This window comes from Enoplosus armatus, chromosome 2 (genome assembly GCF_043641665.1).
Source record: "Enoplosus armatus isolate fEnoArm2 chromosome 2, fEnoArm2.hap1, whole genome shotgun sequence".
In the NCBI taxonomy this organism is placed as follows: domain Eukaryota; kingdom Metazoa; phylum Chordata; class Actinopteri; order Centrarchiformes; family Enoplosidae; genus Enoplosus; species Enoplosus armatus.
This window is the reverse complement of record NC_092181.1, coordinates 7,087,595-7,108,696: the sequence shown is the minus strand read 5'-3', so window position 1 is coordinate 7,108,696 and position 21,102 is coordinate 7,087,595. Positions and strand designations below refer to the sequence as shown.

The 21,102-nt window shown below is 45.4% G+C and overlaps 2 protein-coding genes across 5 annotated transcripts in view; both read right to left on the bottom strand.

Annotated features, from left to right (window-relative positions):
• The window catches only part of LOC139290900 (regulating synaptic membrane exocytosis protein 1-like), a 66,558-nt gene extending 54,231 nt beyond the window's left edge, over nucleotides 1-12,327 (bottom strand). For all 3 annotated transcript variants that reach the window (XM_070912730.1, XM_070912736.1, XM_070912743.1), the window contains exon 1: nucleotides 12,161-12,327. In XM_070912730.1, the coding sequence (XP_070768831.1) occupies nucleotides 12,161-12,327 (167 nt within the window). The remainder of the gene's footprint in view (nucleotides 1-12,160) is intronic.
• Nucleotides 12,328-15,967: 3,640 nt separating this feature from the next.
• On the bottom strand, nucleotides 15,968-20,691 carry krt97 (keratin 97). Of its 2 annotated transcripts, XM_070912754.1 has the most exons (8): nucleotides 20,201-20,691; nucleotides 19,389-19,471; nucleotides 19,026-19,182; nucleotides 18,085-18,249; nucleotides 17,821-17,946; nucleotides 17,242-17,462; nucleotides 16,888-16,928; nucleotides 15,968-16,794 (listed from the first exon to the last, which is right to left on the bottom strand). In XM_070912754.1, the coding sequence occupies exons 1-8, from the start codon at nucleotides 20,615-20,617 to the stop codon at nucleotides 16,688-16,690; spliced, it is 1,317 nt and encodes a 438-aa protein (XP_070768855.1). In that variant the 5' UTR covers nucleotides 20,618-20,691; the 3' UTR covers nucleotides 15,968-16,687. The 2 variants fall into 2 exon arrangements, with proteins under 2 accessions (XP_070768855.1, XP_070768863.1); XM_070912762.1 differs by lacking the exon at nucleotides 16,888-16,928 and having other exon boundaries at nucleotides 15,968-16,825; nucleotides 17,247-17,462.
• Between the last annotated feature and the right edge of the window lie 411 nt (nucleotides 20,692-21,102).

Here is a 21,102-nt window from a genome sequence, read left to right as displayed (position 1 = left end):
TATTATAGTACAGAATTATTATTATTCATTGTAACATAACCCTTGGATGGTTTGGAAGCTTACTATAGAAAAACACATTTGGACAAGCGACACAGCAAATTTATGCTTTAATATTTGTATTTCAGTATGTTTCACTTTTACAGTTCAGGATTTGAGGAACCAATGAACTATGATATAATAGCACCTTGGCTCGCACAGGTTGGATGTTCCAGTCCTGAAGGGATGAAACCTGTCACCCCATTAAAAAAGCAGTTGCGTAATGACGTGCCCCCTGTCTTCGGGTACCTGAGGTTAGTTAGCCTGGCGTGCTAATAATCACAACTTACATTGGATTGGAAGATAAACACATTGTTAAATCCATTCCATACATTGTTGCTCTTGTCTTTTTAGATTTTGGAAAGACTAAAATGAAATTAAACTAAAAAAAAGACTAAAATTGATATACCAAGTACTGCTCTTATTACAACCTCATACACATTTTGACATGTGGACAAATCCTAAACTTGACAGACCTGCTGTGCCCAGTTAGGGTTTCTAAGCTCTGTTCAGGGGCAGGCTTTAGCAAACAGTCAATTGACACCAGTGGTTGTAACAAACTGGCATTTTTCAGAGGTTTTGGGCTTTTAGTTGAAAGAACAAAACAAGCATGGTGGATTAATAGTCCCAGCACTCCATGGCAGCACAGTTGAGGGTGTTGAATGAAAAACGTCTCTGCTTCTGATGGAGCTAGAGACCGAGAAGACGGCAGACATGTTGACACACGCTGTGAGGAGGCAAAGAAAGGAGGATTCGGGGGTGGAGGCGGAGTGATCAGAGGAGGTAAATGAAAGGGAGCAGACACAGACAGGGAGAAGGCACGGTGGGGTAAAAAAGGAAACAGCAAGACAGGAAGAGCAGGTGAAGAGTGTGCATACACAATCCCAGAAGTCTTCCCGTCTCAGAAAGAGATGGATAGACAAACGGGTGTCTGCAGGGAGGAGGCGGAGGAGTAGGAGGAGGAGGAGGTGGAAGGAGAACAAGTGAAAAAGCAAAGGATGAACAAAGAGAGCCAAGACGGAAACAAGCGTGGGCCAGAGACCAGCGGAGGAGAGAAGCCGATGCATCCGGAGCCACTCTATAAATACCACTTGAGAAGAGGAGTGGATGATGGAAAGAGGATGGAGTCAGGATGATGGAAAGAGGAAGGGGAGGAAGAAGAGAAGGAGAGAGGGGGAAAGAATAGATAGAGCTGCTCAGGAACACCGGTAATCAGTTTATGAAAGCAGGAACATCAGTAATTTATTGGAAATCAAGAATGAAGTTATGTATCAAAAAAACTGAAAAAAATCTTCATATTCCTGCTGGAGTGTGGTGTGCAAAAATTATGAAAAGAAGATAGAAATAAGGGAAAGGAAAGACAAGAGCAACAGATGGGGGCTTAACCAAACGCAAACACCTTCTTTGTTTTCTTGTTTGCCTGCCATGATGTTGTCCATGACGACTTTTACATATTTGGCTCCCTCCCCTGTCAAAGGGCTATAAAATGACACTAACGTCATAATGCTAGCAGAAATAAAGCACCCAGATGGCCAGTGTGTGTCTTTCTATAGGGCAGCAATTTCTCAAACAATCTGGTCAATCCTCCCTTCCAGGACCCAATGTCACAGCCACGTCTACACCGACTGCTGTAGTCACATAAACCTGCTGGTTTAGTACACAGCTTTAGGGGAGCCATGCTCAATGAAACAAAATCTATTGGGAAACCTAATTTCCAATCCCAAACAAATCTATATCTCCAAAACAACCATATGCTCTGAAATATAGGGTAGGCTAAGTTCTGTCTTTGATTGTATGATGAAGACTTTAGTGTCAAACTAAACTCAACAGAACTTCAATTTCATTCTTCTGTATTTGTTACCACCTGCGCTTCTGTTTAGGGATGGTGTAGTTAGGTGAGTCAGCAGTCACTGTTTGCTGGTTTTATTGGTCACTTCCTTGCTAGCTTTTAATATGGCTAGCCCACACTTGTGAATGTGCAAACAGAGCTGAAGTGGATAAGGCACGTGTCCAGGGGCCAGAATTGGGTTGAACCTCTTTCTTGTCACGTCTCATAGTTGCTGCGATCTGAAAGCTACCCCTTCTGGGGTGGGGTTATACTTCCCCTATTCCCCCGAGCCCCTGTTTTCCCAATGTGTCCTTTAAATTACATTTCGTAGATTCACGATCAAATTAAATGAATTTAGCATGCGAGGCTCTAGGGATGACAGCGCTGGTAAGTCGGTTGGTCAATGCCTTTGGTCCAGACTGAAATGTTTCTTCAACTACTGAATGAATCATCTTAACATTTTGTACAGACATTCATGGTCCCCAGATGAGGAATCCTACTGACTTTTGTGATCCCCTGACTTCATGAGGTTTACTTTACAGTTTTGAGTGAAATGTCTCAACAACTATTGAATGGATTACCATAAAATGTGGTACAGACATTCACGCTCCCCTCAGGATGAATTGTAGGAATTTGGTTGATCCCCTGACATCGTGCACCATAATCAGGTCAAAATGTATTTTTTTAAATACTAAATAATATGGTATACCCATCAGCTGTACTTTCTGTTTGGTGCTAATTAGCAAATGTTACCATGCTAACACACTGAAATAATATGATGACAATGGTAAGCGTTACCTGCTAAACAACAGCATGTTCTAATTGTCATTGATAGCATGTTGACGTTAGCATTTAGCTCAAAATATATCATGGGTGTCATGTGCATCATGCTATTCATATTCCCATGGAATTGAGTTCTTTTTTCAGCACACTGCCACTGTTACTGCTCCATCACTACACAGATTCTGAGTCCTTTTAGCTACATAGCTACATAGCTTTAGCCTTGTCTTCAGCCTGCAGCATCAGACTAAGAAGGCCCTCCCATGGCCAGCGTTTAGATGTTGATAATTCTTTTTATTGATGTTGTGAGTGTTTTACCCATATCTATGGAGCAGAGTGCTTTTTTGGCATGGACTCCCCAGTGTGCATGTGTGTATACTTGTGTGTGTCCATCACTCTATCTCTCCCCTCTCCTCATGCATTTTCCTTTCTTTTCCATTTATATCCCTCTAACTCTTCCTCCATTTCCTTTATTTCTTTCCCTCTCATACCTCACTCATATCTCTTATCTTCAACGCTGTATATTGGATTCCACTCTGTCAAAGCCTAGTAATTGATAAAAAAAAAAATGTTCTCTTTCACATCACTGTATACATACAATTCACTTCGCACTGTCCTCCTCTCTATTTCTTCCTCTCTTAAACACTGAGACCCACACACATACACAAATCACATGTAGTGGACAAAGCCTTTGACCTCACAGCCGGCTGGGTGACGTATAAGCCACGATTCTAGTTGGCGGAGTAGTTACGGAGTAATTATGGGCATCCTCTAATCCCCTCACTCTATCCCAGCAGCCTCGGCAAGCAGCCCACTCCTCTGTTGCCCCCCTTCTTCTTCTTCTTCTTCTTCTTCACTTAATTTTCTGTGGACCCCACCAACCTCCACACATTGTGAGCTACAAAAAAAAAAAGAATTGTTGTGCTGGATTGTTATTGTTGCGAAAGATCCACAGCTAGTGTCATGGTTTATTAATGTCCAAAATGTTGTGCTTGAACACTGTGCAGAATTCATGTTTAGCAATTGTTTTGTTGCGGCAGGAGAGGAGTAAATACATGGTGCCAGTCCATACTTACAAAACACATCTACTAGAAATGCACTTTACAGTTGCTTACTTGTTACCAGAGAAGTCCCGCACACATACAACATTCAGTCTGCAGTTGTATCTGAATCGAATAAAGGTACCAAGCAATGTCGCTACCATCTGACGACAATTTAGCTTCTGGAGGCAACTGCCAATGTTTACTGTTTACTTGCTTGCCAACAAAGCTGGCTCAAATGTGATTGGTCAATACTACTTGTACTACAAATTGACTGCAAACAGAAACAAAAACGGTTCCGATACCAAAATCTGGTCCCTTGCCTCCAAATTCTGCATTCATGTGCAGATATCTGTTTATAGAGATTAGGTACCAAGTACCAGATTAATCCCATCAGCCATAACTGAGACACTTTATGCTTTGCTACTGTGTGATATTGCCTCTTCATAGTTTGAAACATTACCTGCCCGGCTTGACTGTAATACAGTAATGGCACAGTATTTGCCAGAAGAATGATGTTCATTCCTCCAATAGTTTCACTTGGAAGAGCACTGAAGCTGTTCTGGAGGCTCATTGTGGACCCGCACCTTATCAAAGGATAGGTTTACATCTTTTCAAGTCTATCTTAATACACTCAGGACATCATACGCTTTATGCTACTACATGCGTAATAAGGCTTCAGAAGGTAATGCTTTATTTTCTCCTTCAAAAAGCTGAAAGCTGCTCACCGACTAGGGAGCCAGAAAACTAAAAGCACATTTAAAGAAAGGTTATGTGTTTACACAGTATGTTGTGCTCATATATAAACCGTGATTGAATCACACAGAATCTTGACTCTCTTTTTTTTGGGGCTTTTCTATTTGTGGAATCAAACCTGCCTGGCAGTGTTCATATTGTGCTTTCTGAAGGAGCTGTGGTGGGCAAACATTAATTAACTTTAAATGAGCATAAAGAGACACTTTTTGAGCGGAAGCTGGAGTTACTGGACTGTACAAATTTGAGTCCCGTACAGCGTTGTGTGCGGCCGCTCATGATATAATCCCATCACTCCCTCTGACCACAAACACAGACAGAGATGGAAGCAGAGAGGCAGAGCGATGTTGAGAGCCTGGTCAGCCCAAGTAGAATGCATTCTCATTAAACTTTAATGTCGGGGAGGTCTGGGAGCACTAAAGAGGCTACTCACCGAGGCTCACTCAGGTCTCTCACTCTCTTTCTGTCTCTCAACACACTCACTCAAGAGTTCCACCCAGCCCCACGCACACACTGTGAGCCACCACCCCTTCCCACCCTTGGTGCATGTGAAAGGCCATGTCCTGGTTCTCTGTCACATCTTGTCCCCTATGTCTCTTGTCTTACTGTAGCTAATGATTAACCAAATCAGGCCAGCTGTATCAACAGACAAACACAAGGCTGCTTCTCAAAAAGATAGTAAAAGTCCGAAGATAGCTCAGAGGTTTAAGGACATGTTCACTTGTGGTTTTTTTTTAGACAGGTGCAGTTTTAGAATATGCAGGTATGACTTTATTATTTGACTGCATGGAAAAACACACACAGACACCACCGATGTGTAGACAAACTCACGAAAAAATGTGCAAACACACATACACACACACACACACACACACTGAACACACACCCCTCCTCTGGATTCCATTTATCCAGGTGTTGCAGACACACCCGACTGCCTTTGAGTTCTTTTAATTAAGAGGAAAGTGTGCAGATTTAAACCACCACTCTCTGAATACACACACACACACACACACACATATGGAGCACATGGATTCACACTCTCTCCAGCTGTTTGGAAAAAGAGCGGAGGCTGGCAGACAAAGCAACAGGACAAACTGTACAGTGACAAAGGCATTCTGCGTTCCTTCTGCAAGCTTTCATCCGCAGAACGAGAAAACAGCCACACCATCTGGGTCTGTGGTGCATTTCGTGTGCTGCCTCTCATAAGCACCCGCAGCACACATGCTCTCAGACATACTGCATAGACGCTGTGTGTGTGTGTGTGTGTGTGTGTGTCTGTGTGTGTATTTTGAGTGTGTGTTTGCGAGAAAAGGGTATATGTGCTCGTATGAGTGCATGTGCTCACCCATGTAAAATAGGAATGAGCATACAGTACACCTAATTTCTCATTTACATTCAAATTTAGCAAACATTTCTCACTGTAATTAGTGGAATTGAACCAAAACTGAAACAGGTTAACAAGAAAAGGGTTCAGAACATCAACAGCAGCCAGTGAAATGCAGAGTTAAATATTTCAGGAACCGCTTCCAAGTGTGTGCTATTTTCAGACCTGATCCATAATTCAACATTAGCATTTTTTCTCGCAGAAACCTTGACACTCTAAAGTCTGCTCGGGGAAATGTTTCTCTTTATCTCTTAGCTTAAAGATACCAAATTGGGTTTAGTGTGAGTCTTTTTTATTTACTCTGGAGACAACATTCGGTAACTTGAGACAATGCTAGGTGCTACTGCATTTAGCTAGCCACAGTGCTAACAAGCTAAAGTTATCCAGGCAAGAAGAAGAGTGTCTCTTTTAAACCGATGGAAATCATACAAAAGTCAGTGATATCATCTTAGGACCAATGTAAAAACAACAACAAAAAAAACAATCTTAGAGGATATAAAAGACAGTAAGAAGTTTAAACTTTCTGGCTCAAACAATTCGACCCTGCTACGAATTCAATTATACTTAGAGAAACGTAACATTTTGAAACGAGCTTGAAAACAGTCTTTTTTATTATATATGAGTGAAACAACTGTAAGAAGTTGATGTATGACAAAATAAATGATAAATGTAGATTTTAAAACGGCCTAAACTCAATTAGCCAGCGTTACATTTGCAGAATGAATGAAGTTGAAGTTCTTTTTTAGATGACATATTTTTTTAAAGAGGTGGGGCAGGGAATGAATGCATTTATGACAATATGATTTAATACTTGTGTGTACTGGTGGTTGTTAGCCCTGTGTTGATCACCAACTGTACAGTACTATATATCAATGAAAAGAAGCAATAAAGGATTTTTTTTTGGATAACATCTAAAAACAAAGAGCTATCTACAACGAGCATACCAGATGTTTACAAGCCCATGTCTGAATGTTTGATAGAACTGTCAAAGCCAGCCCAAAAATCATGTTTTGGCCCAATGTTTTGGTCAGTTCTTCAAACAAGGCCCAAAGAATGTGTTTCTGTGGTAAGAGTACATCAACACTGGGTCAAATAAACCAGAAAAGATGCCGCTGCACTGCTTTCTATGACTTGAAACTTTGAAGCATGTTACATTTCAGGCCACACCCTGATCGATCGCGATGTCACAGAAGCTGTTTTGCCTATGACAGATGAAGAAAAACACCTAATGTGACATCACTTCTTAGGGCGTGGCCAGAGATGCAACATGCCTGAAAGTTTCTGCTGATTTACCCTGAAAGAGCTCAAACTCCAAAAACCACATTCATTCTCAGACAGCCGTGGACGCATGGCGCTAAACAGATTAAATGTCGCATTATTGTGCATGTGTTAAAAGTGAAACTATCAACTTTATAAAAACAATTACAACATTGTCTATTGTTGAACTGAGCTGCTATTAAATGCCATGCCAAGGACACTGAAGAGTGGCTAAGCTAGGCTAAACTCACATTATGCATATTTTCAAACAGAAAGAGGCACAACGTTTTGAGTTTGTTTTGACACAGTTTGAAGCAGCAGGCATCCCCCCCCCCCCCCCCCCCCCCATTTTTTTGACCACTTAAAGGCAACACAACAAGCTGTGAACACAACATTGATATATTATCACAGCTGCATATTCACACATCCATTAGATACGGAGCAACATTAGCATTTGTTTGGAGTTGTGTTTCTGGCCACCTGATGAATGTAAGTCCAGTATTCACTCTCCTTTTAGCTCCGCTTTGGTCTCCACTTACTCCTTAGAAAACCGCTTGCCTCTTTAGCTGCTAAATGCTCGCTAGCTACTAGCTTTGTCTGTCTGCCATTTTGTGCTGACCAAGTAGCATACATGCAACATACATACTTTTAGAGTTGTTGGGGGGGGGGGGGGGGGGGGGGGGGGGGGGGGTTTGTTGCTCAAAACAGCTTCCGGCTATAGCTAGAAGAGCAATGATAATGGATCAAAACAGTAAAGTTGTGGGCCTCAAAAAAAACAAAACAATAAGCTAAAAGGCACTAAAACGCTCCGCAGAGCTGAGAGGAACTGCAAGTGATAATTCTCTGTGGGTTCACTACTATGAGCCTTTCACATCACATGTAGTATTTTGATTCATTGTCGATATACAAGTATTGATTAGTGCAGCTTTAAGAACAAGTCGTCAAATCCCCCAGAAACGAAACTATCCAAAACTAAGCCCCACACCCAAACAGAAGCCAAGCTGTTTCCTCCTATAAATGAAAGTCTTGACCTTGACCACCAAACTACATTGACCTCTTGGTGGACGGTGGCAGCCATGTCAGACAGCAGACAGGGAGAGGGGCTTCACTGCCCTCTAGATGCACCCTGTAGCCTGCAGCCTTAGGGAGCCTGGTAAAGAGATTAGCTGTGTGTGTGTGTGTGTGTGTGTGTGTGTGGGACCCCTTACAGAAGCTCTTCCCATTCTTTCCATCTCCCCCTTTTTTCTCTCTCTCTCTCTCTCTCTCTCTCTCTATCTCCACCGCTCTAATCCTTAAAACCTCTAAATCCTCCCTCCTCTCCATCCTTCTGTGCCCCAGGTCCTGATCTATTCTTCTGTCCATCTGGTGTCAAGGAGCAAACTCCAGCCAATCAGCACCTTGCGCTGTGCCATAGATCAGAATTTAATAAGCGTTAGTAAGAATAACATCAAAGCCAGATGTGAGTCCCCGTAAATCCAAGGAGTACTACTACGTTTACTTGTTCTTTAGCTCTGCCTTAACATCAACACAAGCGGGTGCCTCCATTGACCACACCCACTACTCCAACATTAAGGCCCTGTGTTGTGCATCCACCCCCGTCTGAAATGTGTACAACCTCTCTCCTCTGAGCGCATCAATATTTTACACATTATTTCTATATTTACATTTTGGAAACCTCACAGGCTCCCAGGGGTGGATGGGAAGAGGTTTCCTGTTGTGCTTGTGAGGAGGATTTTTTTTTTTTTTTTTTAACATCACAGCGTCAGAGAGGTTGGTCACTGCTGCGTTCAGCATTTCGCATGACAGCTCCCCCTCCACTAACATCCTCTGGATTAGGAAGTCAATGGAGGTTTAGCAAGTCAATGGAGGGAGTCTCCGAGGTCTACAGTGTATTAGATGTGGACAAAGTGTTCGCTGTCGGCGCGGTGAGTCAGAGACGGAAGGCCCAGGTGCCGACTTCCCACGGCCTGACCAGAGCGAATGATTGGCCCGGAACCAGGCGCTCTGGCTCAGCAGCACATCAGGACACCTCTGTTTCTCTCATGCTGGAGGTACTCACGACAGATAAAGTCCAGTATCAGTATAACCTTATCGCTGCCAGCTGCTCAGGTCTCAGGCAACGCTGCGACCAGATTGGACAGTGCTGACCAGGTGAACAGGTCTTGACGTGAGGTACAGAATGTTCTTTTTGGATGTGAATTTCCACGGCCGGGGGGGAAAAGCACCGTTGGCTGTTTTTTTATGTCCACCTCTGCCAGTGAAGTTGAATTTGTTCTATAAGTTTCACAGATAGAATTTTATAGCCTACAAGAAACTCTAACGTGTGGTGTCCAAGCACATATTTTGGCTGTAGCAAAATTATACAGAACTGAATTAAGATTGTGTTAAAACAACATAAAAAGAGCCTAAATGGATAAATGAATTTAATTGTAGCAAAGTAAGGAACACACTTTTGGTATTTTTAGCAGCATGTCTGGAATTTAGTGGCCTGATAACGTCATTTCACATTTGACGCAAATGTTGTGCTCAGTGTTACTGACAAAGAAGCCACGGTGGTGGTTGCAAGGAGCAGTTGGCATTTTTCATAACAATCCAAAAAGTATGCCAGCTTAAAGTAGCTAGCCAGCTATGTAGGAAGATGACGTCCCAATTCCCGCCTTCATCAGCCCTCTTTGAATTGCGGAGCCATTTGCTGTGACCGATGATTCAAAGGTCTGGGACCAAATGTAGCTTTGTTGGCCGAGATCATTTGTGTGACAGCAAAAAGACAATAAAGACAAACTGGCAGAAACTTGCTCTACATCTACTGTGTGTGACAACGATGTATATTCAGTGGCTCTGTGACCAAATGAAGCCTTTTAGTGTGTTTTTGTACGTATTATATGAAGCTCTCTATGTATAATTTAAGGGATTCATGTGATCTGTCGAGGACTTTACCATCCATTAATGCCAATAATCTTTTTTGTTCAGGACACACAAAGTCTCAGATTCTTACACCACCATAACAGAGCTCGTTTCTTCTTGAATCGCATCGCCACAAACACGAAATTGTGATTGGCCCGACCTGAGCCAGCTCAGCTGGTAATGTGTCTGTTTATGAGCAGTATATAAGCACTTAATAAATGGTTTATAACACATTATAATGTAGTGGTAAGCAGATATAAGCAACTGTAACTCCTGCTGTGGGCCCCCATAAGTGGAGAATGAATAGAGAATGACTAACAATAAAACATTGTACTGCAAAATATGGATTAAAGATACACATCTGCTCACGACTGCATTACAATGTGTTATTAAGCATTCATTATATGTTTTTGTGCTACTTATAAAGGCTGAATTGGGGGTCTTAAAGTAAAGTGTTTCTATTTATCTGGCTAACTATCATCATATCCACGCAGCCTCTTCCATAACAATCTTGCAATATACAGTAAACATTCGTGACTGCCTCTCCATTATTTCCATATTTCTCTAAAACCCCATTCCTCCTTTGTCCATGGTGTGCTGGTCCCATCAATGATTAGCCAGATGATGAAGCCATTATTGACTGAACCTGAGCCTGTGCCTCATGGAACATTAAATACATCACTTCCTCTCAAGGGCCCCCCCCCACCCCTCTCTCTCGACGCGGCTCTCACCCAGTTCCCCCCTTCAGGCTGCAGTCAGGAAATGAAAACAGCCATTAGAATCGAAGCAAGCCCAGAGTGCTGTAGGAAGCTGCGCGCCTGCTACGCCAAACACCCTCCATTAGAAGCAGGGCCCTCACATGTGCGAGTGCAGGTGTGGATGCTGCTCTGGTGGTTCAAAATTTGCCATTTGCTTGTGGCGGAAACCCAGAGGCTTCAGACTGCAATGTGTCCCAGTCCTTTGTATGAGGCAGCTGTAGCACACCCAGCCCTCACGACAAAACACTGTGATGCCTCTCTGACATCTCACAGTGTGCAGGCAGTGAGTTGAAAGTGGCCTATAGCCAGCTCCTGTCATTTTCCCATAATGCTCCTTTAGTGGCTGACTGTTTCTGTACAGCATCCTCCTGAACTGTATCACTGGTTATTCTCCTACAGCTCAGATTCTTAGTGTTGGGCATCTGATCAACACACAGAGGGGGGGGGGGGGGCGAGGGGGTTGTCAAAGGTGCAACAAGACATTCGGTCTCTTTTCTAATCTGTAACGTGTCCGGTTCGGGCCTGCTAAGATTCCCAACCACACCCCATATCTTCTTCTCTCCGCCGAAAGGGAGCACAACACACCGCCTCACCACCGTCCGTCAGTCGGCCTTATAAAACGGTTTGTGTCGCTCCGGGCCTACGAGCTATAATGTCATTGTTATAGCCATTATTGTCAAAGCGCCCCCCCCCCCCCCCCCCCCCCCCCTCTCTCTCTCTCTCACACAGACACGTTAACTCCGCGGTTGCAAACAAGAAATCCACCCCGATAAAGCCACTCCACGCCTGCATGCGTGCGTAAAAGGAAAATCAGAGCGGCGTTGGGAGGTGTAAACTGAGGGATGGAGGGACGGGGTGCAGTCCCCATTGAGGAAAACGACTGGATGAAGAAGGGTTAATGCTATGATGCTATGATTCATCACCAGCAACCCCCCCCCCCCCCCCCCCCACCCCAAACTCTCTCTCCCCCACCGCCAGCACTGTCACACCCCACCCTCACAGCCCTACCTGTAACACGTTTGACCCTGTTTCGGGTCATCTCCATTGACTGTGACGGTATATTGTTTTCATTGATTGATTGATTCCAGCACCGAGCCTCGTGAGGCTGCCCGCTGTCTTTCCTGGGCTAGTACTGATCTACTGTGCCTTTATATTGGTGGGTTCATTTCTTTCTTTTTTTTTTGGGGAGGTGGGGGGGGGGGCACATCGCCACCCCTTCAAGGCGAACCTGCAAAGTGCAACATGATGGCAGAGCAGATGCATCGGCTAATGGTCCCTGGATGTGCTGGGTGTGTGATGTGGACCACTACACCGGTAACGCAGGGTTGTACCGGGCAGCTCGGTGGTAGAAGGGGGCTCTTTCTATGCGTTACGCGTTCTAACTTCCCCGGGAGAAAAAGGAAAAAAAGGCTGCCCTTACTTTAGCATGGCTTGTTCTTTCTCCTCTTCCTCCTTTTGCCGAGCCATCACTCCCATGATGATCTTCCTCTCCTCCTCGGTGAGATGGCTGAGGTCCGGCAGATCCGGCATGGATGGCGGCACGGTGGGTGGGCGAGGGCCACCCTGGGGCCCCACCGAGGCGGACATCTTTTCCACCACCACCACCACCCCACCTCCACCTCCTCCTCCTCCTCCTCCTCGGCGAGTCGTTTCGGCTGACAGGTTCCCCGGAGCGTTTCCGAGCCACACCTCACGACATGGTCCGCGGGCAGAGCGGCAGCGGCAGCGGCAGCCGCAGCTCTGGCGAGCCGCTCATGGTTGCAGGCACACTCGGTTGTGCTTTTGTTTGTCCTCTCTGGGTGTTTCTCCCACCACGCTCTCGTTGTCGTTCCCCCCCACCCCCCGCCTGCCCGCCTCTCCCCTCCACCGCACGGATTCACGGGGAGCCCATCTCCGTTTTTTCACGCCGGGAGTTGAGTCGAGCTGAGGGGGGCCCCTGGATCACTCGGCTGGTCTGTGGTGCCTCCGCCGTCGTCGGACTGGAGCTGGATGTTAGGGCGGTATCGGCGGAGTCCGTGCTTCTTCTCCGCTCTCTCTCTCTCTCTCTCTCTCTCTCTCTCTCTCTCCCCCCCCCCCTCTCTCTCAGTCAATGGGAACGCAGCCCTCCTTCCTCTCCTCTTTTTGCGGAGGCGCGCTTACTCATGTGAGAATGGGGTCCTCACCATCATCACATGCAAGCGCAGCCTTTACACACACACACACACACACACACACACACACACTAGTATTTTATCCAACACACTCACACACACACACACACACAGATACGCACACAAAGTTCCGAAGTGCACAAGGGGTAGCGTTTAACAGCTATAACCAACCTTAATATCAGATTCTCGCGATACTTGCTCCTTTTCAGTATTTTCGCCAATTCAAATCAATCCCACGCCAAAGCCTGTTAGATGAACTATGTAGTGGCGCTAACATGCACGCCATGAAGTAGTCTGTAGTCTTCAGCCACTCGTCCATTTCAGCACCATGGACAGCAGCTCGTCCGAGCAGACACGTTCCCAAGTCTTCCTCAACACCTCACGCGGCAATATCGGCCTCGTGGCTTTGGGGTTTTTGTACGCATCCAACCGGAAAAACGGGTAATCAGCTAATCCTCCTCCATTTGGCTTACTATAACTATACTACTGCAGAAGCACAAGCAGTTGTGGCACACATCTTGATTATTTATTGATTGATTATTATTATTATTATTATTGGCCTATGTGTTGTTGTTGTTGTTTTGCACATGTCTCTTTAATAAACTCTTGTATCTATTTCATGTGAGGGAGTGTGGCTGTATGTCAGTATGTTTTGAACATGTATGCATCATATGTTTCGCCCAGTCAGCGTGTGTTCTGTGTGTCAGCAAAGCCAAAGCTGAGAGTTGTGACCCTGCCATGAGAAAAAGTCGGATATCTTATGTTATCTTATGTTATCTTGTGTTATGTTCTCTTTCAGTTGTTTTGGGGGGGGGGGTTTGTCATTCCTGCAGGGACAGTGCACATCGATCAACACCACTGTACTGCCCTTTTATCTTATCTTATCTTATCTTTTCTTATGTTATCTTATCTTTAACCCAAGACAGCGACAACAACTTTTTGTTTCGGTTCCACAATTGTGCATTCAAACCAATCGTCAGTCCCCTTTTTGAACTGTTTACACTTTTGTCAGCTGATCTTTTGTCAGGTTGAAGCTCCCTGCTGGATCAAACAGATTCTGTCCAATAATAGCCTCAGTCGGAGCTACTACGGGCCAGCCCCCCCCCCCCCCGGCTCGCTTTGCATTCATATCCAGACTCTCAGGCTATACCGATTCGGAGCTGGCACCGGCTTCTCCCCGATGACGTAATGCCGGGCGAGTGGCTGATTCCATCCAGCAGATGGCATTAACCCCGGCTGCTGCCACCCAGCCTCCGTCAAGTGACGTCACCGAGGTGGTGACTGTACCGTGGTGACGTCAGCTTTCCGTGGTGCAGGATTTTGTCATCATTTAGGTCGTGACTAGGGACCACCAGCCCTGAGTGACACAGTCGTGCCACAGCAGAGCAGATCTTTGGTGCAGACCTCAGACTATAAATACGCCCTGAGTGGAGTCTGCAGGAGGACAGAGAGGCCCTGCTTCAGCGGCTCCTTCCTGAACATTTACCTCTAACCATGCTCACTACAGAATACCTGTTGTGAAATGCCATATGCATGAAAGGTATTATGAAGGTCAGGTTTCAACAACATGAAGCCACACCACACGTTTCAAAAGTTTCCCCACATCCAAGAGTCTCGTCAGGGACAGACAATGACCCCGGAGTCGAGTCAGACCAGCCCATGAAAACACTCACATCTCACAGCCGAATAATGGCGAAATACAGAGAGTAGTTATTGGCTCAAATGTAGCGTGTGTGGAAAAAGAATCCACAGAAACACTTGGAAAGGCTGCAGGTAAGGACTGGACCTCATTCCTCCCTGTAAGCGACACGGGCAGATTCGCCCATAACCCATAACAAGAGTGTAAGAATAAGAATCAAAGTTGTGAGGATTGTTTGTGGAGGTGCTTTTGGTGAGAGATCCCCCCCCCCCCCCCCTTGCTGGATATCAGTGGCTATGAGGCCTTCAATCAAAATCTGCATTTATTAATATCACACCAATATAGTGAGCATTTCTGATGATAGAGCAAAGTTATTTTTTTGGGTTGGGGGGGGGGGGGGGTGTCAAATTGCAGGTTAACGCATTCTCTGCAGTATAATGTTTTCAACAAGTATGCATGTCAAACTAATGTTGAAATGGTGCAACAGCAGGGGGGGGGGGGGGGGGGGGGGGGCTGCGATTTAGTCAGCACAAATGCATTTGAAATAAGGTTTAATATAAGTTATATCTCATTTAAAATAGACACTGAGCTGAGAGTTCATTTCAAAAGTACCACGGAGGGGGGTGCCCCCGAAACCCCAAACCCCATGTGGTACAACCAGAGGCATTGTCCAATGCGCAGTAGGTGATATAACAGTCAAAACGAGATTTGCTGCTGTAACATACGGCCGTCTTGAATATTGTTGCCAACAGTTAGATAAGCGAATGTGGAAAGGCACTGATTGCTGTAATATCCAGTAATGGTCAGAGTCTCTTCTTTGATTGGGTTACATTCTGATCATGTCGTAAAGTAACTGAGCTGCTACTGCATGAAGACGATATTCCCACAGGTGGACGTCTCCATGTCCGAGACTTTAATGAAGGGAATATAGCGACATCCAGTGGACGGATGGAGACACTGCACGTACAGGGAGAGAACACAAACCTCTCCGCCGCGTAAGTTCCTGCGTTCTAGCGTTCTAGCTTCACTTTGCTAACATTAGCTAACGTTTAGCAGCCACACGCACACTAGGCGAGTTTTCCCACGTCATTATTTCGAGAATTTCGAAATCTGGGGCATGGAAAACAGACTCCACTCCCTTTCGCATAAAGAAGGAAACAAATACATAACCCTTCCCCTTTCCTGACCCCCCCCCCCCCCCAGTAAGTTATGTACACTCCCTAAAGCATAGCTGGAAACCCCCTGAGTGTTCAAATGTACATGTCTGAGTATTAAAATAACACAGCAGCAGCACAGCAGGAACCACCTCGTTAGCTTTTTGTTATCTTCTATGAAACAATGAACATTTGGACAGAAAATTGAAAATTTGAAATTGGACACATTAGCCTCTATATAGCCTGCTTTATAGTTTTATAGCTTCAAAGGGAGATGAAACAAGTGGAGGGCAGATGTTTATTCTCTTCAGAAAATGCAAAGATCCCTTTCACAGCAGGACACAAGAAGGTTTGCTCTTAATTTAGAGAGATGCTTTGCATCGACTTCGACTACCAATCATCTTTGTACTGGGGCAACAATTCATTTAACGACAATATTTCCTGAAAAATGCTACATGTAACACCTTTAACATTGTTACCATGAGAGAAATACCCCAAACAAATAAAATGCACAAATATTTTCTATTACTTTTCACACTGACAATCTGAAATTAGACAGGGGTTATTATCTTTCTTTTTTCTCTCACTCCATGTCACAATTCTGCAAAAGTGCATGTCCTTTCTGAGGCCAACAGTGCCACCTAACGGCTACATGTGGTACTTCAGGAGGCAGATTGGAGGACAGTCGCTGTAATTGTTTTCAGTGGTTTTTGGATAAATATGGTGATAGGTGATTCACATTCCTTTTTAAAAATTTTAAAAACATTATACTGGCTTTTGTTTCTAAATGGCAATACAAATATCAGATCTGCACAGATATTTGGAGAGAAATATATTTGATGGATTTCAGACCTGGGTGAAATAATTACATTTTCCCTGGTTATTTTTAGGAGACTTGAGATGGGTGTCAGAAACAGAAAATAAAATACCAGTGGGCCTATTGAAGCAAATTTCTATTTTTTTTAAAAATTATTTGACCCAGATCTGTTGGGATTCCAGTCTGTCTAACTCTTGAGGACCTCTGTGTCCACATCTTCTGTGCGGGACACCACTTTTCCATCCACGATCTCCTCGATCACCACCTTCCTCCTCTGGGTTATGACTGGCTGAGCTGTGGATGAAATCAAAAGCAAATATTTAACCTGTGGTATGTTGCATTTTTACAAGCGAAGAGCCAAAAACACAGTGGGGGACGTAAACTTACGTTTGACTGGAGCCTGTTTTATAGTAGTTGTGACAGTTTTCCTGCAAGATGGACAAAAGTTATCTTTTAGCATTCAAGAAAGACATCATGCAAATGTTAAAAGAATAGTTCGCCGAGAGTTGCTAAATATGAAGCTACTGCCAGCAGCTAGCTTAGCATGTGACAATGACAAAGGTACAAAAACGCCTACCAGCACCTATAAAGCTCACCAATTATCACGCAAGATCTTGTTTATTTATAATGTGTCAATGAGTGGGCTTTAAATGTGCTGTTAGGCGCATTTTGTTACCTTTGGAGACGGCTAGCTGCCCCCCCCCCCCCCCCTTTTTTTTGTGTGACAAACATCTCACTTACGTTACGTCCCCTCCGTCCAGCAGTCTCCTGTACTCGGCGATCTCCAGCTCCAGTCTGGTCTTGATGTCGAGCAGCACCTGGTATTCTGAGGCCTGCCTCTCGATGTCCGCCCTCATCTGGCTGAGCTCGCTCTCCAGGGAGTTGACCATGGCCTGGAGCTGGTTCATCTGCAGGCTGTAGCGGGACTCTGTCTCTGCCAGCTGGCCCTCCAGGGCAGATTTCTGCACGTGAGGGAAAAAAAACCCAAGAGGAGAGATTACTGAGCGCTAATTGCTTGTTTTCTGAGTCCTCTCTCCACTTAAATTGCCTAGGGTGTTAAAAAAAAAGAAAGAAAGTGCAGTGGCAGTTACAAATGGTGACAGACAGGTTTAGTGACTGACTGACTATTTATAGCGTGCATAGTCAAATATGTTGCCATGGTAGTGCATGTTGCACACATCAGAGAGGACCAACTTGATAACCAACAGGTTAGAAAGATTTATGTTGTATTGTAGTGAAGAATGACGACAATATGAATGTGTTTTGCAGCTTCTTCCAGTATGAACATGTGCATCTGTGTGGGATGGGATCTGAAATTACCAGGCTGAGCTGGGACTGCAGCTCAATCTGCAGGGACTGCAGGGTCCTCTTGAGCTCGTTGATCTCACTCCGGGATGTCTGTAGGGTCTCTGTGCTGGATGCCACCTGCTTGTTCAGGTCGTCAAACTGGAAGATTGGACATGAAAATGGTCAAAAAGCACCTCAGGCCATTTGATATTTAGGACACACCTTCATGCAGGCATGAGAAGAGATGATATAAACAAGATTTCATGAGGTCAAACGTAACGCCTCGTTCCCCCTCACCTTGACCTTGTACCAGGCCTCCATTTCGCGGCGGTTCTTGTCGGCGATGCCCTCATACTGAGACCTGATCTCCTCCATGATCTTGGCCATGTCCTCTTGAGGCCTAGCGTCCACCTCCACGTTCACAGAGCTGGAGGTCACTTGGCCGCGCATGGCTGCAAGCTCCTAGAGGCGGGACAACAAGGAGTCAAAGGTGGGGCAAGGTCAGAGATAGAACCCATGTGAAAAGCAAACGTAGGAATGAGACAGGACCCCGAACCCTGAGACGAAAAAGGACTGGAGCACAGTTAAAGCGAGGCTAGGTTACTTTTGAAGGCAAAAATAACACATTCTTCCTGATAAATATGACTTGTTGAAACACTCACTTGCTGCTACAGCCTTACTTGGTCTGGTATGACCAATAGCTTATGGTGGCTAATGTTAGCAAACTGTTCAGCAACATTACGTTGACTCACTTGAATTAACATGTCGATGCGAACCTTCTCAAAGTGAACCCTCATTCGATGTATTTATATATCTTTCATGTTGATGTTCATTTAGAGGAGCTTTTTTTTCCCCAGGAACTAAACAGACTATAAATCACCTGACTATGACCTGAGATGCCTTGTTTTCATACAAGTCCTTGTTTTTTGGCAGCACCCTGAGGCCGCTTTTGAGGTACACAACTTGAAGGCAAGGCAGACAGCACAAACAAGGTTAACATTAGCTGTTGTTTGCACAAGTTGGGAGGCATTTGGCAAATATTTGACAAACCATCTCATAAAAAACTGTTTTAATGTTGTTTTCACCCTTAGCAGTAAGACTTTCCCATAACTGTGATCTGTGAATGGATCTGTTATATTTCCTTCTGGTCATGTAAAGAAACAGAACATCGACAACCATGAGGATACTGGGATCTCACTGTGATGGTGTGATGCTGTTCTTAACAGCAGAGCTCTCACCTCTGCATGGTTCTTCTTCAGGTAGACCAGCTCCTCCTTCAGGCCCTCCACCTGCATCTCCAGGTCAGACCGGGTTGTGGTCAGGTCGTCCAAGACCCTGCGCAGTCCGCCGATGTCCGTCTCCACTGACATGCGCACCGCCAGCTCATTCTCAAACCTGCCAAGAGAAAAAGCACCGTGGCTTAATGTTGGTGCACCCACTCAATTGGTGTTACCACCAAACAATCCAAACAGACGAGGTGAAGCGCCACCAAAAACCGGTTCCACCGGTTTTCTCACTGTGTTGACCATTACACCCCAGTGATAATATGTCCACACAGAACATGTGATGTTAAAATGCATTTTGCCAAGTTCCAGACTCACTTGATTCTGAAGTCCTCTGCTGCCAGTCTGGCGTTGTCAATCTGCAACATCAGCCTGGCATTGTCCTGTGTGGCAGCACTGATCTAAACAAAAAGAAGAAGAAGAAGAAGATAGCACCGTCAGTGGTTTCTTATCCACATACAACACAACCACAAAGATGTGTTGGTGATTCATTCTTTCTACTAGAATGTGGGCTGGCAGGGTTTTGTCAACCACCGGCAGTTGCTTTACCCCTGGGTGGCATCAGACAATTATCACATGTTCTCACCTGAGTGTTAAACTACAGGGTGGTCATGAGAAACAAAAAAAAAAAAAAGAAAGAAGAAGAAAGTGACTTCTGACTTTAACTGTATGTTGCTGCTGATATGAACAGAGAATGACACTGCAGCACACAATATGTTAGTAGTGGTGGGGAAATATGCAAAGAGGTATAAAGGGTTTTCTGTATGGGCTGTATTCTAATCTGTGGAGGATCAAGCCTCCTTAAACTCATGATACACATGAGCTCATTTTTATTTATTTGAGAGTTGTTTCATAGGTCGACATTTGTTGTTGTTTTTTTTGTTACATCCCAATGATTGTTTTATGATTTGAGATCACTTAAACAAGGGGAACAGATAAAGAGCATCGGTTTATCACTTACAACTATGGCTGGAGGTAAGATGAAGAGTTTAAAAGAGGGGGGGGGAAAGAAGTTGATTATGATCATTTGAACATCATTTTACTTCAGGAAAACAGAGGTTATAGTATTAAAAGACATGATGGTCCATGTTTCTGAGGCTGTGTGTGTGTGTGTGGGGGGGGGGGCTTACCTTTTTGCGCAGGTCGATGATGATGGCCTCATATTTGCTGTAGTCCCTGACGGTTGGGGTCTGTTTGTCGTACCACTCGCGGATTTGAAGCTCCAGCTGCGCGTTGGCGGACTCCAGAGAGCGCACCTTCTGCAGGTAGGCGGCCAGGCGGTCGTTGAGGTTCTGCATGGTCACCTTCTCGCTGCCAGAAACGCTGAAGTTGGCGCCGCCTCCGCCGCCGCCACCGCCTCCGCCGCCGCCGCCGCCGAACATCCCCGCCAGGTCGAAGCCGGCGCCGATGCCGCTGGAGGCGTAGGACACCTTGACGTTTCTACCGCCCGCGCCGCCGTAGACGCTCGTACCCCGCCGGGAGCCCGTCATCGTGGGCAGAGAGGACAGGGACATCGCGGACAGCCCAGAGCGGTACGTGGTGCTCATGTTGACGTCTGTTGGGACTCGGGTGCAGCGCTCACTAACAACTTGTCAAAAACAGCCGTCGAAAGAGTGATGGCGAAGGAGACGGTGCTGAGGTGAAGCCCGCGGGATGGCTTTTATAGCCTCCTCCCCGGAGGTGGGGCCGAACAGGTAGGCAGGCAGGTAGGCGGAAAGATGCTGCCGCTCGCCACCATCACAGGTGTGACCGTGAAGGGCGTGGTGGGGTTGGCAGTCAGGTTTACCGGCCGCGATGTAACGGCTGTCAGGGCACATGTCAGTGGAGGGAGTCAGGCATGTGAGGCATTGTTCGTTCAGTCGCCTTTAATTAAGCCTGTCTGACACTAAATCTCAGGCGGAAATATTTGATTGACACTCCTTTCATAGGCAGTCTGGAATTGATCCCAAAACTTCCATGGACTCCATGAGGCCCTTTGTGTCGATTGAATGTGGCTTTTGTAATTACACCACAAACTGACCCACCTGTTGTC